Consider the following 18,019-nt stretch of genomic DNA (forward strand, 5'->3'; position numbering starts at 1 on the left):
ATGCCCACCCGTTCCCACTCAAAGCTATAATGATGCACGCACGCACGGGTAGTCCGACCACAGAAATAAACACCGTTTGTTACACTACACATGCTTGGAATGCACTGCCCACCTGCGCTAATAAGCTCCCCTTGTATGTACAGGCTTTAACATTAATACATCACCCAGCGATATCAGTAACACAGGAGCCTAAGGCGCTTGCCCAGCTAAACACAGTGGGCATAGGGTCAATAGGGGACCTGTACCTAGAGAGAACATTCCTTGAGTTCACTGACTTCGTGTGCACCCATGACAGGACCCCACTTTTGCTGTTCACATATCACCGGCTGCGGCTTGCGCTGAGGACACGGTTTCCTTCATTCCGACAAGAACCAGAGACACTGGGATCCCTGCAGACTCTTCTCACATGTACAGAGCGTAAAAAAGTGATTAATAAGCTATACAGTGCTTCCCAGTGTGAGTTAACCATACAGCCCAATGCCACTCTGGACCGTTGGAACGCCGTTCTAGAGCAGCCAATTGCATTCGCTGAGTGGGAGTTTTGCGGTGATTCAAGGAGTATAGTCACCTCGAATTGCAACCTAAGGATAATTAATTTAAATATTTACAACAGATGTAATACTCTCCCATTCTGCTGCACAAATATGGCTTGCAAGAGGATGCACTATGCCAACACTTGGCGGCCGGGTTTCTCCATCTAGCCTGGGACTGCCCCCCAGTTAATCAGTATGGGAGAGAGGCGACACAGGCTCTCTCAGATATGGTAATGGAAAGGGTGGAATGCAGCCACCTGGTTTGTCCTTTGGACCTCGCTAAAACCCAGCAAGCAGTAAAACGCAATTTTCGGGCTGTGACATTGTTGATTGCAAAACGGAGGGTGTCTGTGTTGGGACGGGAGGAGGCCCCCCCTCAAACTTGACAAATGGAAAACTGATATGGCGTACTGCAAGGCACAACTGGACTGTTCTGCAATGGATCTACCTCGTGCGTTATGACCTAAAGATTTCTGGGCCCCATTTGAATCATATTTACTAATGCCAAATGCTGAAGAGTAAAATGCTAATGTTACTGTTAAAAGTATGCAAGACATAAGAGTCAAGAAAGCCACTGTTATGGTACTCTGTCCACTCAATGATACAAGATATTGCTGGAATCTCTGTTATGTTTGTTCCTTTATTTCCTATCTGTATTTTGTAATTCAAATAATAAAATCATACTTACAAAAAAAATAATTAGAATTCATCATTTGTTGCAACATTTATAAAATGGTAATTGGCACCTGGACCACATCTGGCTCTCTAGAATATCTAGGTAGTTTCTGCCTTTAATTCATTCAAGTACCACCAGACTTGTACTCCTGCTGAAACACATACTCACTGTAGGGCTCCTCATCGTCCATTGCATCCTCTTCAAAATCTGGGAGCTGTCTCACATCCAATTGCATTGGGCTGTAAGCAGTGAGGAGGCATAATCACTAGCCTCTTCTCCCTGGTCAGACTTCAAAAATTGTACTGGAGGCACATCCGTGACCCTCAAAGGGAAAATAAAATCTTACTTCCCATGTTTTTTTATTTACTTCGCAGATACCAACGGTGATGCTGTTAAGAGTATGGTCATCGTCAAGGATATGGTCACCGTCGTCAACGGTATGGCCGTCATCATCGACGGTATGGTTGATGGTCTTTTCGCCATCAAATGCATGCTCAATGGCATCTTCGACAACAGAATGCTCGTCTACTGTGTCATCAACGATGATGGAGTTAAAGTCTTTCAAGTTGACGGGCGCGTTGTCGACAAGGTTTCCTTTGAAGACTTCTTTTTTTGTCAAATGTGAGACTCTGTAGAGCTTAGACTCTGGTTTGTAAGCATAGGAGATGTCCAAGTGCTATACCAAATCAATCAAGCTCCGGAAACTGCAAAAGTCTTCTCTTGTGTGCTGGCTTCATGAAAGTGCTTCGGGGCTGGGGGGCACTTCTTATGGAATGTTTCCCTGAAGAGGGGGAATCTCCTTTAGAAGAAGGAAAATTCTCTTTATTCATAAGAAATAACTCCAACCTCCTTTCTCTGTCCTTAAGAGTCTTAGTGTAGAATGACTTACAGATCTTGCAATCCACTGATTTGCGTTTAGGATAAAGACAATAAATACACAGAGATTGGGTCATCAGTGTACATTTTCTAGCTGCCACAAGATAAACAGGTTTTAAAAAGAGATCTCTTCTCCTCGTTAGCGATGGTGACAGTTGCTTGTCAGACCAAAAGAACTCCCTGGTCTAAAAACAACTCACAGTATACGTAGACCCGAAGAAAGGGCTGGTTCAAATCCAGGGCAGACCAAAATGATAACAATTTCAGGTTGACTGAAAGATTAGAACAGAGCACAGACAGGGGACTCCATCACACATGACGTGCAGTAGAAATTTTAGTTATGGTGGCCTCTAGGGGGGAGTAGGAGTGTTTAAGCTTTGACCGTTTTGGGTTCTTTCAAATGAGGTGAATGTGTTACTAAACATACAATGTTGCTTCAGGGCAATGGCGTTTTTACATTATATACTGTATATTTTAACACTGTATAGTGCTATTTTAATGTACGGGGAGGTTCCCAGCCTGAGGATGGGGAATGATTCAAGCATGTGAATATATATAAAATATTCAACTTGTATATTTTTAGACTAAACAATAACATTGTTAAAACGTTTGACCTCTTACTGCTCAAATCATACACTTGTTGCAAGTCAAATATATACTCATGAATGCAACATTTTGTGTATATTTAAGGATCCAGAAGGTGCTATAATTATATGCGACAATGAACCTTCCATTTTGGCAATTATAAAATAAAGATGATTATTACTCAAAGACATTAGTTCCAACTTTACAGCCACCCCCTCTAAGTATATGCATTACTTTGGCAAGGAGGATAGAAACAGCTAATATTGGTAAGATAGTGTTGCACTGTGCATTTCCCAATGCTGTACTCCGGTGTACCCCTTGTGAGATCTTTCTGCATTATCCATATTCATTTTGTTTATGTGCTTAGACCTACTGCCTAAATTTTTCAGGCATGTATTATCATAATCTGTTACTAGACAACAGACGTTTGGCATCTGTCAAACCAAATGAAGAATAGTTAAAATAAAATCCTTACCTAATGTGTGTTTTTGATGGCGCCTTTCAAGAACAGAAATTGAATGAGGGTGGGGGCCAACCAAACTTCAAGATGGCCATGATCGATGGGAATTCTAGCTCCACCCAGTTTGGCTTCTCGTGTACCAGTTCCCAGGCACCTGTAAGCCATGCTATGTTGTGAGAAGTTGGCCTGATGTATGATGTCACTAGTTCTAGTGTACACCTTATATCAGTCCAAATACCCTTATGGTGATTGGTTGTAAAGTCAACCTTATAGACCAGCTATCCTAGTGGTAGCATGGACAAGAGCAGTCTTAGGCTAAACTCTGAATGGCATGTGAAGCCAGCTGTGATACCATATATAATCCCTTGAATACCAAATGAAAGGACACCACAACAGATATATATATATAAAATAAAGTGTATTTATTCTAAGCAAACCCTCAGCACTCTTTATGAGATTAGAGGTAAGTACAACACAGTCTTATTTAAGCATACATTAAGTCACACAGGTAAGTAATACAGTTAGGCCCTAGGGGCCACGCAAACCATATACTAAGTAAGTGGGATAAGAACCACTGTCACGGAAATAGAATAGGCCTAGGCCTAGGGAATCGCTGGGGCTACACTACACTAGCGTTAGTTAGGAAGTGGGAGGCCCACGGGATTCGTGTGCAGAGTGGAAACACTCACGCGTAATGCGTAAAAGTCAATAGCAATAGTACAGTTTAGAAAACGGTAGATTTAGGACACTTCCGGAGTAGCTAGGAAGTTGAGACTTGAAAACTAGACACTAGGATAGTCACTATCCTGATGAGCACCGGAGTACCCAAGTTACCTAGCCCACAGGCTGCGGGTGCATAGGGGTGAAGATGCGTCGTTTTCGTCGTCGAGTCCTATGGATGCCTGAAGAAAGATGCTGACAGGCAGTCAGTGAAGAGTGTCCGGTGGATCCCAAGGCTGGGATCAAGAAGAAAGGAAACCTGCAAGCAGAAGGGACAGAGTCAAGGTCACTAGCCAGTGACCACGTGGAACCAGGAAGGAACCAGGCGATGTCGTGAAGATTGCAGGTGAAGGTGAAGCTTGTCGCTGCAGCCAGGAGGACCAGGAAGCGTCGAGGACGACCAGGACCAGGAGGCGAGCTGTCCCACGAAGGCTCTTGCTGTCGGCGGCGTCGAAGTTGGACTAGGACTCACCAAGCCTTGGCAAGCAGAACCCACGAAGAACGAAGGACTTGCTTCTGGTGCAGACCAGGAAGGTCTGGGGTGCTTCTTCTTTGCAGAGAAGCGGGAGCCAGTCTGGAGGAGCCAAACCAGCGCAGAAGATTTCAGGGTGCGTCGTCACAGAGGCCACTAGCCAGCGGGCAAGCAACCGGACAGACGCGGCAAGCAGGAAAATGCTGAAGGGCCCCACGCAGGACTCGTGGAGTGTGGGGGGCTGATCTTCGGTGCAGATGGTGCTTGGGGTTGGGGCTTCTCAATCCCCGGTGCACAACTTCGAGGGTACCTCAGAAGCTGCGCTGTAAGTTACTAGCCACTTTTTCCAGGTAGCCGGTCCCACGTCGCTCGTCGCCTCCACGGATCTCAGCTCTGCTGCAGATGTGGATGAGGGTCGGAGAAGTCTGGAAGTCAAGGCTCTGGTCGGGCTCTGCAGTCGGTTCCTCGTAGAACGGTCGCAAAGCAAAGGGTAGTCACTTGATGGTGCCTGTTTGCACAGGGTAGCCACTCCTTGGCTACAAGGGAGATTCTTCAGTCTTCTTCTTTCGTCGAATGTCGAAGGTCCAGAGTTTCTGTTCAGTTTTGCAGGTTCAGGATAATCTAAAGTCTTGAGGCCCAACTCCCACTCTTATACTAATCTGGGGGGCTGGGATACCTGCTAGGTCACGCCTTATGGGTGGGACCTGGGAGGGGGTGGTTACACCCACTTCCCTTTGTCCAGTTTCGCGCCAGAGCTGGGGCTGGAGTGCCCCAGCGCCGGTTTGAACTGGACTATGCAAGGAACACCTTGTGTGCCCCAGGCATGTCTCATTCCTTTCAGCCCACCCTGCCCCAATACACTAAAGGCTGTCTGGGGAGGTGCTAGCACCTCCCCAAGCAGGAAACCTATTGTCCAGGCCTCTCTGGCTGGGATCACTCCCAGCTGCAGGAGGTCAGACTTGTGTCGTGGCAGCAGCATCCATTTTGTGATGCTGAGGCTTTGGTCAGAGGCTAACAGTTGAAGTATGATTTTAACATGTCTTTCCCTCTAGAAGGGGGGAATAATATTCTCATGTCCAGAAATGGCATGGGGGTATTATTCCACAGTGTTAGACACCTTACACGACATGTTTCGATAAAGCCAAACCATAGTTACCATAACCGTCTAAGATTATAAGGCACTTTAAGAGTATATGGTAGGCTATATCATAGAACAGCTATAAGGACAAGGTTCCGAAAGCTGCAGACAGGCTCAGCTCATGCTAGAGCACCATCTCACATGTTACCAAGCACTCTGCCTCCAGGATTGTCAAGGCCTGCCATAGGAGTGACTGATAGGTACACGTGTCTATATGTAAGTTAGGTATAGGAATACTACACCTAAGCAAGGGGTGATTACACGACCTTGCCCCAGCTGAGTGATCAGCCAGTTGTGTCAAAATGGAAGGCCAGGCCAGGGGTGGCATAATACATGCTGCAGCCCCTGGTAGGCCTAGGGTACACCTATGCCCTGGGTACACTGTACAGGGGCCAATAAGGTGATCCTATCCAAATGGGTTATGCACCTAAAGTACATAGTATTAATTTAGAGAGAGAACAGCAGGGCTGTGGGTCTGATTGGCAGGCCCACAGCCACATCTAAGTCGAAAACCAGTAAAGCAAAAGCAAAAAGTGGGGGTGAACATAGAAAGCAGACCCTACTCTCCTACATATGTGTTCCCACAGAAGGAGAAAGACTGAAGCTCATGAGAGCTAAAATCGGAATCCTTCCATGGAGGCAAAACCTAGATGGCCTCCCGAACTCCTCCGAACCTGACTGCCAGTGACGCTTTAGTGCCGACTACTGTTCCAGATAGTGCAGACATACACATGTCTGTACTTTGCGTTAGAGTTAGTGAACAGTTTTTGAAGCACAAAGGGTGAATGCTGTGGCTCACAGCCTGTTGTGAGATGACAGACTATATGAGATGTCACAGCTAAAGCAAAAATACAGATCCGCCTAACGTGCCTGTGAAGGTGAAGAGGGCAAGGAATTAGCGGAGGAGTTACAGTTGTTCCGTCACAGATGGCAGAGTGGGACTCCCAAACCAATCGGCAACCTGATCCCTGCAGGAGGGACTTCATTGAGAATGAGGATATTGCTATTGTCCACTGGATGTGACTGGCACGTGGGAGTCTGGAGCAGTGTACCCTGCTCAGGTGAACGTCATCTGTGCCCCACCATTGCAAACTGACTTTCAGAAGGTTGCTGCCAATAAGTAGGTGGAGGAGAACTTTACCTCACAACTTGCAGCATCCATTAGTGCTCTGAAGTGTCAAGCTGACGAACACCCAGATGAAATGGGGTTAGGGTAATAGACTCCGGCTTCCTTCAATTTTTAACTTGCCCTCCGATGTGCATGAGAGAACAGGTAATACTGAGCAAATGTTAAAGGGTCTGATGGGGAGAATAATGACATTTGAGAAAAAGCAGGAAGAGCTAAGGGGCGAAATGCATAAACTGGAGAATTAAGTAACTAAGACTTCTGATGGAATGTATAAACTGCAGCCCTTCAGAAAAATGCTGTAGGTGCTCTAGTAAAAATGGAAGATATACTAGAGAAGTTAAATAATATTAGAAGGGACAACCAACAGCGAGTGTTGGGTGTTCCAGGAGAAATTCTGCAGAATTTCCTTATGAGAAATACAGGTAGGATGGTAACATAAATCGTGGGGGTTAAGCAAGATAAAGAAAATGATGTGGTAGGGAAGCACTGCAGACTATTCAACAACTTACCAAAAACTGTAGACAATACGATCAACACAATGATGATGCTGGTCCACTCAGTGGAGATGAGAGAGTGAATTTTTAGGATACAAATGTGACAAAGGGGGATAAGCCAGCTGTTGGTTTTCCCAGACCTAAACCCTAACACTTTGATAAGAAAGAGAGCATTGATTATTATTAAAAAAAGATCCTGTTGCCGAAGGATGTCAGGCATCAGTTAGCTATTCTGCCTGAGAGAGAAGCATGGGGGAATTAAGTACCAGTCATCACATGTCAAACAAGTAAGAGCATCCCTAGAGTTCCTGGACCGGGATCCAGGTTGAGCTTGAGTGTTTTGAGCATTGGGCATCCTTGCGTATGCCCAGATGATATGATAATGGGATATTCCTTATCTAATGCATACTGGGAGATAGGATTAGGCATAATTGGCTGCTGTTCTAATGTACGTTTCTTTTCTTTCATGCATTCTGTGTGGTTCACCAGGAAGCTGCAGGTCTACAAGACAAGTTAGTCAATGTTCTCGAAGTTCCTTCACTATAGGATTTAGGAACGTCCCATTCCCATGTTATCTTAAGGTGCATAAGTTCCCAACTAGCTAGGACAGGCAGGGGGATTCAAACAGTGTGGTGGACATGACTCTCACAGCGTGAGAATACCCTACACAACATACATACGGTATCGCACTGATGGGGCACTTTCCAAAGCTCGTGGGACTGTTGAACCAAAGTGGATGGAAGGGACTGATCTTGGGGGGGGGGGGGGGGGGGCATGGCTAAGCACCCGATGAGCATGGCGGTGCCGCTGTGAGGCTCCCATGATCGGCGCGGCGATATCGCACTCATAGAACATATTGCGCAAAGTCGTCTAGGAAAATGAACAGCTGAAGAGCCGCTCATAACAACAAACTCCTCTCTGACGCTCTTCTCTTCTCCCGACCGGCATTTTTGAAAGGTAAATGCCCAGCCTCGGGATTACACCGTCACAGCCGCCATTTTAGTGAACTATGAAAAAGCGCTGTTGCCTGTTATTACGCAATGAGGCAACATTATTTTCTCTCCTGCTTAGGCACCAGCACACGCACTGTGCACTGCAGAGTGCTGACTTCTTTTGAGAGGCTATGAATCTATTGGAGTGCCTCTTTTTTACCTCAATATTCTATTTTACCTTGAGGCCGCCATTTTGTGAAGTTTCACTGCATACACGATTATATGCTACTATGTTCACAGTTGGTGTCTCAATTGTTTTCAATGCTTTTTACTTCACAAGCGCTCCTTATAGCATTACTTCATTCAACTAACATCACCATTTTTATGATATATATGCTCACAGAATGGTATGATTTTACATCTTATGTGACAGATGAGATTACATTATTCACAGAGGCCAGCCGCTTTTTGATATTTCGTCGAGGGCAGGTCAATACAAATGCTCCGCTGGCTGCAGATTCTTGGTTACAAGTGCTTTCCTCAAAATTAATTGACTTTTGACCTGGTCACTTGTTTTCTTATTTCTGCGCAGCTGGTATGTAAATGGGCAGAACGAAGGGCTCTCTTCGCACTACACCTGCATCGCTCTTTCATCAAAAATTCGAAACTCTTCTCAGAGTTCTCTAAACTAGAGGATTTAGGTCTGCTTGAATCAGAGGACAATAACACAACAATGGATCCCACAGCAGTACTGCCGGGAAAGTCTAATGTTAAACGTTTGAAGAAAGATCCCCCTTTCGGCACCCAAAACATCCTCTCCAGTCTCATTGGAACTGTTATTGCAAGAGATAAGAGCTCTTAGGCCTTTCGTCGAGGAAACCAATTCTAAACTACAAGCTCTTTCAGACAACTGGTCTCAACTCGATATTAGACTTACGACTGTCGAGCAAAAGGTCTCCTCCCTCACCGACACTACTAAAGGTGTCACATTCTTGCAATCTCAGGTGGTTTCACTCCAAAAGCAGATCGAGGACTTGGAAAATCTAAATAGGACGTTCGTATTTACGGGTTGGAGGAAGGGGTGGAAGGCGCAGACCCTATAAGCTGCTTCAAAACTTTGCTCCCTAAAATACTTCATCTACCAGAAGACACTTTGTTAAATATACAACGTGCTCACAGACTTGGCCGAGCTTCCACGAATACTACTCTCCCACAGCGTCCAAGAGGTGTTATCCTCTATTTTCTTGAATATACAGATTTATTGAAAGTTCTGACAGACGCTAAAGCCATCAAGCGAATCTCTTGGTCTAGGTCCACACTGTTTTTTGCGCAGGATCACTCAAGAGCTACAGCAGCCAGACAAAGGCTTTCCTTAGTATGAGGCCTGATCTTCACTCCATGCGGGGGGGAGGGTATGGTTTATACCACCCATGCTTATTCAAAGTCACCTATAGCAACAAAACGACATATGAAGATCCTACACGTCTACAAAGTTTCATTAACTCTCACAGCACAACGCATATGGATTCTTCAGGACCCTCTTCCTTTCATGTTCCCTGAATCATCTGAAGTCTGCATATGAGACTTTATTGCACTTATAAATGTTAGATTGTCTGTTGATGTTATTCTTATTTAGGTGTTGTTGGTTTTCCTCTATTGTTATTTTAGCCGTTTGTGGTTCATACTAATTTTGGCTCATATATCATATCTTCTTATTATCATCTTTTTGTTCATATGCAACTTGTTGGTTAATATGTCTTTCTTCGCCTTTTGTAGTTATGTTTATGTTTTTGGCGTGATGTCCCTCCCGGCACGGTTCAGCCTTCCCTAGACGGTTCGTCTGCTCCATGTGGTTCTTCCCACCCCCACATCCTTGTTTCCTTTATGTAGGTACGTTATTTGTACTGTCTTTTGTTTTGTGGTTTGTTCATTGCATTATTTCTACTTCTCATGGCGTCTATACTCTTTCTCCTTTTTTCCTCACCTATACTTCCCTGCTTTATTCCAATACTACACATTTATTCTATTCTCTCTCTCGATCTCTGTATTATTTGCTCATTCTGTCTTTTCACTTGGCTCCATGTCACCTAGGTTCTATCTGGGTTACTCTCTTTTTTATCTTTTATTCTGTATTACACCTTCTCTTGTTTTTCAAATATGGTGTCTTTCTTTTACCCACACTGCTTTATCTTCTTTTTTGTACACTATTACTTGTCATTATATTACTTATTCCTTCTAACTCCCTTCTTCTTTATCATCTAACCTTCACACCTTTTTCTTCTAATATGGGTATCTTTACTTTCCATTCCTGTTTTTGCTAACTTATTTTCTACACGTTTCTATATTCTGAACACATTTCACTTCTACTCTTTTCTATTCCCTCTCCTTTCATTCTAAAGTGTTTTTGCACCGATTTAGACTTTAGTTTTACAAGTTTGAATTTTTGTTTTTTCCACCTCATTGAATTGGACTATTATTCTATATTGTTATTTTCATTATATCTCATGTCACTTAACTTAGCTTCATGGAACATTAGGGGTCTAAATTCTCCTATCAAGAGACAGAGAGTTTTTTCACACTTGGCTAAGTTGAATGCTGATATTGTTTTCTTACAGGAAACCTACCTTACAGATATCGAATCTCTAAAATTGAAAAGGGGTTGGGTGGTTGAGGTTTATTTTTCTCCAGGAGATGGCAAACAAAATGGAGTGGTGATACTATGTCGTAAATCCTTACCAGTTACATTGTTATTGCAAGAATCAGATGATGAAGGGAAGTGGCTCATTGTTAAACTATCACTAAAAGGTGTTCTAAATTCTCTTCTCAATGTTTATGCACCTACGGGTGGAGTTGCTTCCTTTTGGCCTGCTTTGGCAAAGCATATCTCTCAATGTATTTAAGATAATTTTATTTTGGCTGGAGACTGTAACCAAGTGTTTGACCCCTTTTTAGATATTAGTTCAAAAGTTTCCTTCGTACCCAACAAATCACATAAATCTTTTATTCACACTATACATCAACATAAACTGCTTGACGCTTGGCGCCTTTGTAACCCGACTACTAGAGAATATTCCTTCTATTCCTCAACTCCCCATATCCAATCAAGAATTGACTATGTTTTTGTATCTCATTAAATTTTACAGTCCCTTACACATGCAGAAATTGGCCCTATTCTCTTATCGGATCATGCACCGGTTTTCATTAACTTTGATATACTCCTCAGGAATAACGCTCCTAGAAGATGGCGTTTTAATAATGCACTCCTTTTAGACCCCAAATTCACTACAGCCTTCGCTTCATTCTCTACGGAATATTTTGAAAGGAATAACACAGATTCCCTATCTCCCGCAATCATTTAGGATGCCTTTAAGGCATCAGCAAGAGGTTTTATTTTAGAGTACGTGGCAAAGAAACGAAAAGTTGCGCGTAAAATTACTAAATACTTTCTTCAACACATTAAGGCATTAGAACAGTCATATTACATATCACATTCAGAAGAATGTTTAAAGACCCTCATCAATGCTAAGTTGGAGTTTAACAAAAAATCAACACAAGATGCTTCACTTTATTTATTAAAATCCAGCGCAAAATTTTATAGAGGTAAAAACAAGGCAGGAAAAATTCGCCAAAACAAACTCAACATTGAATCTGTCTTTGATGAGCACTCAGTCTTAAAATTTAAAGATGCTGAAATTTTACATGAATTCTCTCTCTTTTACAAATCTTTATACTCATCTGAAACCCAGCATACAGATCAGTTACGATCGCATTTCTTCTCTACCATCCAAAAACCTCAACAGGCCCCTTTGGATTTTTCCCCCTTAGAATCGGACCTTTCCCAGCATGAACTTCAAAAAGCCCTTCAGAATCTCAAAAAAAGACAAAGCCCCTGGCCCAGATGGCTTTACCGTTGAATTTTATACCCATTTTTCCACGCTTTTAATACCCAAACTACATTTACTTATAAATTTCTTTTGCACCTCAAAAAATTCTTCTGGATAATTTTCTGAAGCTCATATTTGTCTTATCCCTAAAGAAGGTAAAGACTCTAAATATTGTAAAAAACTACAGCCCTATTTCGCTGGTCAATATTGACTATAAAAAAAATTCTAAAGCCTTAGCTATACGTCTTGACTATTACCTGCCAAAGTTACTAGGTAAGGAACAATCTGGCTTTATCGAAGGGAGACAACACACGGCTCTTTTTTGATATCTTATTCAAATCCTCGCATCTTGACCATCCTTTGGCGGCAATTGCACTGGATGCCGAAAAGACTTTTGATAGGGTTGAGTGGAAATATTTATTTTACACCCTTGAATGGTTTGGATTTGGCCCCAATTTTATAAACTTATTATCTCTTCTCTACTCTAATCCTCGCACAGCAATCTGTGCCAATGGCTTAATTTCCTCATTTTTTGACTTAGGCAGAGGGGTAGGCCAGGGTTGTCCTCTTTTACCTTTCCTTTTTAATTTGGCCCTAGAGCCAATCTTATCCAAATTACGTCAAAACCCAAATATTTATGGATTTCAAACACCAAATGTTCACGTCAAACTCGCAGCCTATGCGGATGACATTCTCCTTTTTCTGTCCAAGCCAGAAGAATCAATTCCAGCTTTTTTAGCGGAGGTTAAATCTTACTCACGTATTTCCGTATACAAATTAAATAATGACAAGTGCGAAATTCTACCGCTAACAAAACATACTTTTAGCTCGCAATTTCAAGCTTCTCAATTTAAATGGAGTCCAAATCATATTAAATATTTAGGTTTACACTTTACACCCTCAATTTCAGAAACGGCAACATTATGTATGAATAAGTGCCTTCAAAAGATCACAGAACTGACTTCTAAGTGGCATCCCCTTTATTTGTCTTGGTGGGGCCGCTTGGACACCATAAAGATGATGTTATCTCCCATAGTATTATACACTATCTCGAATATCCCAATCCCCATTACTTCCAAACTAATTAAAAAAATTAACTCCATTTTATCCTCTTTCTTACGGAATAATAAGAAATCTCGAATGTCTTTAAAACTAATCCGTCCTAAAACAGAGGGTGGAGTTAACTTCCCAGATTTCCAGGTTTATCACAAGGCTTTCTTACTGCACCAGGCCTCTCTGTGGTTGCTTGACTCTGCAGATGAATGCCCTCTCTGGACTTCAATTGAACGCCTGTTTATGTCTCCTTACTCATTTTGTGAACATCTTTTTTTTTCACGTAAGCCGTAGTCCATTTCAACTCCTGTACTGAAGTATACTTCCAAATTACTTGACTTACCTTCCCACTCTACTCTTGATTATAAGGATTCCTTTTTGAATTCCACAATTTGGCATAATAAAGATGTACTGATCCATAACAGACCCTTTTATTGGAGGACTTGGAGAGATAGGGGTTTGAAATGGATTCATCAATTATTCTTAAACTCAGAATTTTTGCCTTTTGTTACGCTCATGCAGGTATTCAACTTACCGACTTACTTTATTCATAAATACAATATACTTAAACAAGCTGTATTGGAAGCCTATTCCCATCTCCCTGACATGCCCGCCATCTCCAATAACTCAGAATCCTCTTTACGACTTCATGCCCTATTAATGACCAAACCCAAAGCCTCTACTATTTACAAACACCTACAAGGCATCAACACTAATAGACAGAAAACAAAAACTGAAGAGGCTTGGGAAAAAGACTTTGCGGTATGCTGGCCACTCTCACTTTGGAAAGGCATCTGGTCCAAAATACGTAAGGCCTCTAGAGCAGCAAATACCACACAAACATTATTTTTTGTTCACAATAGACTTTTATTCACGCCAGCCATTTTATGTAAGCCATTTTCAGCCACTCCGGACACATGTCGGACCTGCTCCTCCGAAACGCTGACCTGTTTCATTTGCTATTCATTTGTCCACAAGTACAAACTTTTTGGAAGCAAGTATGGTCACAAGTTAACCTGATATTTGATACTACATTTCCTTTTTCTGTTACTCGTATCTTCTTGGGTAGTCTCTCTTCTATCTGGGACGGGATTTCACTTAATGTCAAGATTATCGATTTATTGTTAGCGATTGCCTTTCAACAAATTACTGTCAATTGGAACGACTTCTCGAAGATTTCATACAGAGCTTGGTGGTACACTGTTTGCCATAATCATAGGTTGGACACTGCATTTGTACCCACCTCAAATGGCTACAAAACGCGCTGACCTGTGATCACCTTTTATAAAATTTATTGACGATAGTGCCAAGAGATGTTCTTTACCACAACCGTCTCAACAAGAGGTTCGCAAACCACCCTGACTCCCCTAATAGCTCCACAAGTTTCTTTCATTTTTCTTATAATGCATATATGTTTCATTTAATGTACATTGTTTTCCTTTATGTTTCACCTTTGTATTATCCGTCCAATTCCTTTACTTTCTAAGCAACAAGGTTGGAATGTGATGTTGTAAGATTTAGAACGTATACTTCGTATAGTCACCTTGTATTCTTTTCAATAAAATTATTTGAACTTAAAAAAGAAGGGACTGATCTTCCTTGCTGGCTTCTGGTTGAAGGCAATTCTATGTGTTCTTACAATAAAAAGAAATAATACCAAGTTAAACCATGATGCTGTCTCTTTGCTATCCTATCGCCTGTTGAGCTCAAGTATAGGCACCATAATTGCTTATAATTTCAGAGAACTGCCTAACTAAAACTTGTTGCAGTAGCATTTCTTTTGAATAGTCAACCTTTGGCTCATATGGTGCGGCAAGTGTATGTTGTTATTTGTCCTTTATACATGTGGTTGACGCAGATATACAGAAATATACAGTTTTTAAACCTAAAAAATAGAAAATCACTGAACACACCAAGAAATATTGTTACACACTTGTATTAGATGTTCACCCTATAAACACTCCAACATTTATATTAACAAACAAGCTCACCTCATCTGAAGAATCCTGTGGCACAAATGAAGCAGTTGCACCTGCACAGTCTTCTGTGAAAGAAAAAAGGCTGAATTACTAGCAAGAAAGATATATTTATTAGGTTATAGTATACTATTAGATGGCAACTAAAAAGGCCATTAATAGTAAGGTAGCATCATGAAACTTGAATGGCTATTACTTTTATAGAGAAGGAGTTGAATTTCATTTTACGATTGTGCAAAAAGGAAGTGTAGCAGTAACATGCAACTTTCCTGAGTTCTACAAAGATACTTAAGTGCTCCTTTTAAGGCGCTAGAGATTGTTGGCATAAAGATTCCCTTACCTGCCAGGAAGTAGAAGGATAAGTAAAGTTACTAACATTCTGTAATACTCGTTCCGATGGACCCTCAAACTAACTGAAGATTCTCGACTTTAGACTATACCCCAGGAGCCAGACGGGATTCAGAGAATTTTGTAGCAGCTGCTCCCACACACTGGTAAGTGGCATCATGCGGCTCCGCCCAGGCTTCATAACATCCATAAGTGAGAGGGAGGAGCTGCAAATAAGCAACAACCCTGTGTTCTGAAGTCAGTTTCTTGTATTTTCCATGCTCTAAGACGTGCAGCACATAGCATTGTTGGTAAAAGCATCCCGAACGTTAATTTGGCCTTTTTAGATGTTAAAAAGAGCCCACTCACAAAATGGGGAGGGCAGTGAGGAATCTGCAGTTAGAAAGAGAATGCACCAGAAAGAACATTACTGAAGGTTACAAGCTTGTACTTCTGAGGGGTACTTCTAACCACAAACTCTTTCCCTTAGAGCAGATACTAAAGCAACACCTCTCCAAGGTGGAGGGTCTCTAGAGTGGGTTCAGACCACAAAATCTTGCAAAAGAAAGCGGGTGAAGTGTCCTTCCCATCGGACCTGGATATCAATGCAGTAGTACTTTGTGAATGAATACACCAATGCCCACATCACAGCCTAGCGGATATGCATTGGTGGCAGCCTTAGCCCTGGTAGAGAGGCTCTTATACAAACAAGGGACAGTTTTCTGACCAGTATATAGAAGTCTAAATGAAGAGGACTATCCACCTGGAGAGGGTTCTCTTCTGCAGTCTTCCCTATCTTTGCTACAGGAACGTTGATTATCTACTCAATGGTCCTTGGTATGATCAACGTAAAACCTTCAAATCTTTTTGGGGTCCAACCGATGGAGCCTCTCCTCCTATTTCGAGGGGGAGGGAAGAACGCTGGTAGAGTGATGGATTGTCCAACATAGAAAAGAGCCAAGACTTTCTATAAAAAAGGCTGTTTGGGTCCTCAGCAACAACCTGTCTGGAAAAAAGGTGCTGCATGTTGACTGCACTGAAAGTGCGTGCAGTTTACTCATGCAACAAGCTTATGTAGTCCTCCTCCCAATCATCATCGACAGTATCCTGGGGTGTAGCCTGTTCTAGTGCAGGATCAGAGTCAGTCCCAAAAAGATAATGGAGTCTTGGCTGACAGCTGCAATACAGTAGAGACAGAATAAGGGTACAGGACAACTGATTTCGCTTTTATAATTTAATAGCATGTATTCTGTCCAGCTAGAGAGGACATCCATTTCAGTTCCAACATGGGTATCACCCACAAGCATCGGTATAGCTGTAACTGGCGTGGATCCCTGAACCACCTGAGCCAGAGTGGAAGTTTGCAGTGGAGTCCGTATGGGTCCCGGGGAGGGATTCACAGCCAGTAAGCCAACTGGAGGCACCTGCGGTTCCATGAAGCCCAATGGCACGCCAGAGAAGACAGAAGCACATTGAAAATTCAATTTTCAGCATGGCCTCTATGAAGACTTTGATTTGCTGCTGGTGGACAATGCAGAGAAAATCAAGGGACATTTGGACCAACTGAGAAATCAGTGCATGGTCTGAGACCTCATGGAGTGTGACATGCATCTTGACGCCCTTGCACCTTCTCTTTAGATTCAGAGTGGTGGGTTATGTGTTAGCCCAGTTTTGTTTTCTTGTGCTTGGACTTCAACTTACTAGAGGATTTCATGTAGGAAGTGGAGCAGTTGGGTGAATGACCCTGTGACTTGGAGCAGGAGCAAGATCTACACTAAGACTACAATGGCTTCTTGTGTTTGGCAATATATAAATTCGCCCATTGTCTTGACTCACCTTGGCTGCTTTATGGCACATTTATCACACAACTTACAAGTCATGTCCAGACGCACCAAATGCACACATAGTGTGGTTCAATGACCGACATCTGATCATGCAGTCACAGCACGCTTGAATCATGTTTTCTGGGAACATAATTGCCTAACACACTGAGAAGATGTTTTGGAGTACTCAGAAGAATGACAAAGTCAAGAGCGGAGCCCTGGACCTGTGTTAGAAGGCGTAGATTGCGAAGAACTGATGTCCATGTGGAGTGGCACACCACCATCTATTGGTGCATGGGAGGAACTTCTACAAAATACTCTAGATCCAGTCTAGAGCTTGGTGGACATTCTCAATCAAGAAATCTGCAGTTAGACGTATCCATCAGAAACACATATCCCATCATAAGTAGACCTACTTTAAAGGTAACTTGCTAATATTAATATCATTTACAAAGAAGGGAAATCAGCAATTGGACAATCTCAGCAGCTAAGATATGAAGCCATAAGCACATTTGCTGTTACCAGAAAAGCTGGATTCCACCAAACAAGAAAAATAACACTTCCAATGAAACAGACCCACTCATGTATGTGAAAGGAGGTTTGCATGGTTGAGGTTTTCAGTTTACTAGGACCTGACCTGTCATCGATACAGGCAGAGTCCCAGTTAGTTTTGTTACAGGCTTTTTCATTCTCGCCACCTTTTTCAAAAAGAATGCAGCTTCATTACGTCTGGGAATTTGTTACTTGGTATATAGACGGCACTCTCCTTGTGCAAGCACATGTTCAAAACTCTCATGGTACTCCAAGAGTTTCTTTCCTTTACTCTTATGTATTAACCAAAATGCAGACAAACATGTTACATCAGCCTGTTTTGAATTACAGACATGCAAATCTGTATTTGACTGCCTCCTGAAAAAACAGCTACAATCTCGCACTTTAAC

General features: G+C 42.4%; 1 protein-coding gene across 7 annotated transcripts in view; it reads right to left on the reverse strand.

Annotated features, from left to right (window-relative positions):
- Positions 1 to 18,019, reverse strand: part of UBR3 (ubiquitin protein ligase E3 component n-recognin 3) — a 2,077,978-nt gene that overhangs the window by 1,754,500 nt on the left and 305,459 nt on the right. For 4 of the 7 annotated variants that reach the window (XM_085645338.1, XM_085645337.1, XM_085645336.1 and 1 more), the window contains exon 5: positions 14,944 to 14,996. In XM_085645338.1, coding sequence (XP_085501464.1) covers positions 14,944 to 14,996 — 53 coding nt within the window. The remainder of the gene's footprint in view (positions 1 to 14,943; positions 14,997 to 18,019) is intronic. The other 3 variants (XM_085645335.1, XM_085645339.1, XM_085645340.1) reach the window with 1 other exon arrangement.

Source organism: Triturus cristatus, chromosome 3_1 (genome assembly GCF_964204655.1).
Source record: "Triturus cristatus chromosome 3_1, aTriCri1.1, whole genome shotgun sequence".
NCBI classification, from domain to species: Eukaryota; Metazoa; Chordata; class Amphibia; order Caudata; family Salamandridae; genus Triturus; species Triturus cristatus.